We start from the raw sequence: 3,304 nt of genomic DNA on the forward strand, positions 1-3,304 counted from the left end.
TGACAATGTACTTCTCACTTCTGATAACCAAATCAAACTGGCAGACTTAGGACTTGCTACAAGGACTCAGTGTGGATTGGCTACTGGTCACTGTGGAACACGCTTATGCTCGAGCACCAGAAGTCATCAATGGAGGATCTTATACAACAGCGATTGATTGGTGGGGTCTTGGAATTATTTTATACGAGATGGTGATGAACAAACAACCTTTTATGTCAGGTATGTTATTTATTCCTCAAACTCTCCTTCATTTGAGCCTTGCAGTAGCTAACATATCCTTTTATTCTGACAGGCACTGTTGACGGACTAAATGATCAAATTAGAAATGCGGAAGTCGAGTTTTCATCATCTGTTTCTCCTCAGTTCTGTTCACTTGTTAGTTTGTTATTGAAGAAGGATCCTAGTGAGAGATTGGATTGTATAGAAAAGGTTTTGGAGCAGGATTTCTTTAGTGATATGGTTTCTAGTTTATCATATGGGTTTTGATTGATGTTATTTGGAATGGACAGTCTCATTTTTGGTAATCTAAAGGTATGTTATTATTTCCTTGTTTTTTATTTGCTCAAAACTTTATATCATCTTCAAGTCAGGTCACTGACATTCCTTCCTTTTACATCCCCTGTTATTAGGTTCTTATATTTTTGGGGTTGTTGGTCGGTGTTTTTTCATGTTTGGGGTACTTGGTTACTTGTATGGATTTAGTGATATGGTTTCTAGTTCATCATATGGGTTTTGATTAATGTTATTTGGAATGGACAGTCTCATTTTTTGTCATCTAAGGTATGTTATCATTTCCTTGTTTTTCTTTCGCTTGTGAACTTTATATCATCTTCATGTCAGGCGACTGATGTTCTGTCTTCGTCTACGTCCTCTGTTTTTAGGTTCTTGTATTTTTGGGCTCGTTGGTTGCTGTTTTTTGATTTTGAGATTCTTGGCTTCTTTCATGGATTACAATACATATACCACCACATTCAATACACACAACCATGTTGTGTTTATAACGTCTATAATTTTGAAATCCTTCAATGCATCCCTGGAGTAATTTCAACATGATTCCTTAAATTGAAAATTCCACACCTGAATGTGTGTTCAATTTGCCGTGCTCTCCAAAATATTCTCTCGATTCTACCGTGTGTATCCTTGATGCATAAAACCAGTTGGTGCCCTGAACGAGACTCTCTTTCTCCCGCGCATGAGACTCATTCAGCTTCCAGATAAGATTCCTGAAGTTGAAAGATCGCAAAAACTTGATCAAGCACATTGGGCCAGAGAAAGAATCGAGTCTCCCTACACATTGGAAGGCTGGCAAGTAATATGTCTGTTCAATTACTTCCATGGAACTCACTTTTCCTCATGATTCAGTATCTTGTTCTATGGATCCATCCATTGCAATGATAAGCCATAGCTCTACCCATATATCCTTCCACCATGATATTGGTCAATTGAAATTTTCAACCGCCTACTGTTCACACTATTTCAGCCAAACATATCACATTGTGGACCAAGAAATCATACTCATCCTCTCAAGTACACCTGTCAGTGAGCTCTATAAAGTAAACAATCAAAGGGGGCACAGTTTCAATCATTGCTTCCTGGCTTTCTGTGAGGAGCAGAGGGTACAGAGCGCTAATGTATAGCAAAATGACAGCATCATTGAGCTCCCTTCAACTTACAGATAGGCTCATGGCAGTTCCCTTACAGTCCTCAACGTCTCATATGCTGCAATTTTGTTTTTTCCCAATGGGGATTTGCAGTACCCATTCTATGCTCCAAGCCCTGGTTGATTCCAGAAATCCTTGTGTTATTAAAGGTGAAGAATTGGATGTACATTTTGAGATTCTGTTATTTCTCTCCATAGACACATAGTTAAATCCACGGGATATCCAAAATATTGCGCAGTGGGAGTTAGGTTTGATTCAACTTGAGAAATCAATGAGCCCTGATTTTTGGGAGCATCAGGGTTTTGTATTTGCTGTGATAATTATCACCAAAATTACACGCAGACATTACACAATGTATGACAGCCTTGTATGCAAGGAGCTGTATACACATAAGCTGCGCGCGGGGCCCAAGCACCAAACATTCTACCTCTTCCAACCCATAGTGGTGTGTATCTGGCATGTCCCAGACATGTTTTTTCTTGTTTCTTTTTTGTCAACTTTCCTCTTTGGAAAGAGCAATTTTTTATGGGGAGGGGGAATTTTACACAGACACATTTACACCAAATGTTTTGGTGTAAAAAAGATACAGTGCAAAATTATTATCACCTCCCCTAACTTCAAATTTTACACATGGATCTATTTTTTTTGATGTGTAAAAAATTTCAGCGCAAAAGTTACGGTGTAAAATTATGGAGGGCGGTCAGAATTTACAATTTTGCACCAGAAAAAAACACTGGATTATCCGGTGCAAGGAAATCTGGTGCAAAATTGTGGGAGCCTTGTAAAATTTGAAATTTACACATGACTCTCACACCAAGCACGTGGCTTTTACGCCGAGTCCATGACACCAAAGGAAATCCGGTGTAATTCCCTCAGTGCATTATTACCACTTTGGTACTCAAATTTGAATTTTGCACCGACCTCTCTTACACCACCCACCTTTCCTACCTCCCTTTGGGAGATGATTGATCTACAAAAATATCATTGAATTTCAGGCTTTACATGGCCCAAATAGAAAGCATTCCCACAACATACCGTGGAAGCAGGGTGAAGGATATTCCACCCCGTTAAGATATGTTTGAAAGGGAACAATATCTTCAAAAAGGGATAACAAATGGCTGTCATCCACCATCTAATCATAAATACATCGTAAGGATCTATCCTAAATCAACCTCTTTCGATCATTTCAAGGAAGAGTTACTTTGATTGATTGAAAGAATACGTACTTCACATTATTGATCACTCAACCAATATCAGCCCTTATGAGCAAGATGGGGCAGGTCTCATCACGACCTGGACCTGCTGGCAGTGCACTGAAGCCTTTCCAGATGAGAGCAGGATCCAATGTGATGATAACAAGCAGCTGTCCATGACTCTTATCCCTCAACCACCTCTTTACAAGTCAGTCCACCATTACAATTTCTCTTCTAAATCATCAGACTGTTGTGAATCATGTTCTCAAATCACTGCACCGTATATAGTTCTTACAAGCCAATCATTAGATGATAGCATACCCTATCTAGTGTTTTCTTCGATGTCAGACACATACAAACCGAAGTGATAGTGGTTATGGAGACTCTGACTTGGTTGCTTCCCTTGATAGTATCATCATCCCAGAAACTTCAGTCCCACTATAACGCCCC

The 3,304-nt window shown here is 39.3% G+C and overlaps 1 protein-coding gene across 1 annotated transcript; it reads left to right on the forward strand.

The window, feature by feature from the left end:
• Nucleotides 1-188: 188 nt before the first annotated feature.
• MELLADRAFT_89419 (uncharacterized protein) lies at nt 189-486 on the forward strand (the record flags this gene model as incomplete). The annotated part of the gene is made up of 2 exons (XM_007419631.1): nt 189-219; nt 293-486. 2 exons carry the CDS (start codon nt 189-191, stop codon nt 484-486), a joined length of 225 nt encoding a protein of 74 aa, XP_007419693.1.
• Between the last annotated feature and the right edge of the window lie 2,818 nt (nt 487-3,304).

This window comes from Melampsora larici-populina (assembly GCF_000204055.1).
Source record: "Melampsora larici-populina 98AG31 unplaced genomic scaffold MELLAscaffold_307, whole genome shotgun sequence".
NCBI classification, from domain to species: domain Eukaryota; kingdom Fungi; phylum Basidiomycota; class Pucciniomycetes; order Pucciniales; family Melampsoraceae; genus Melampsora; species Melampsora laricis-populina.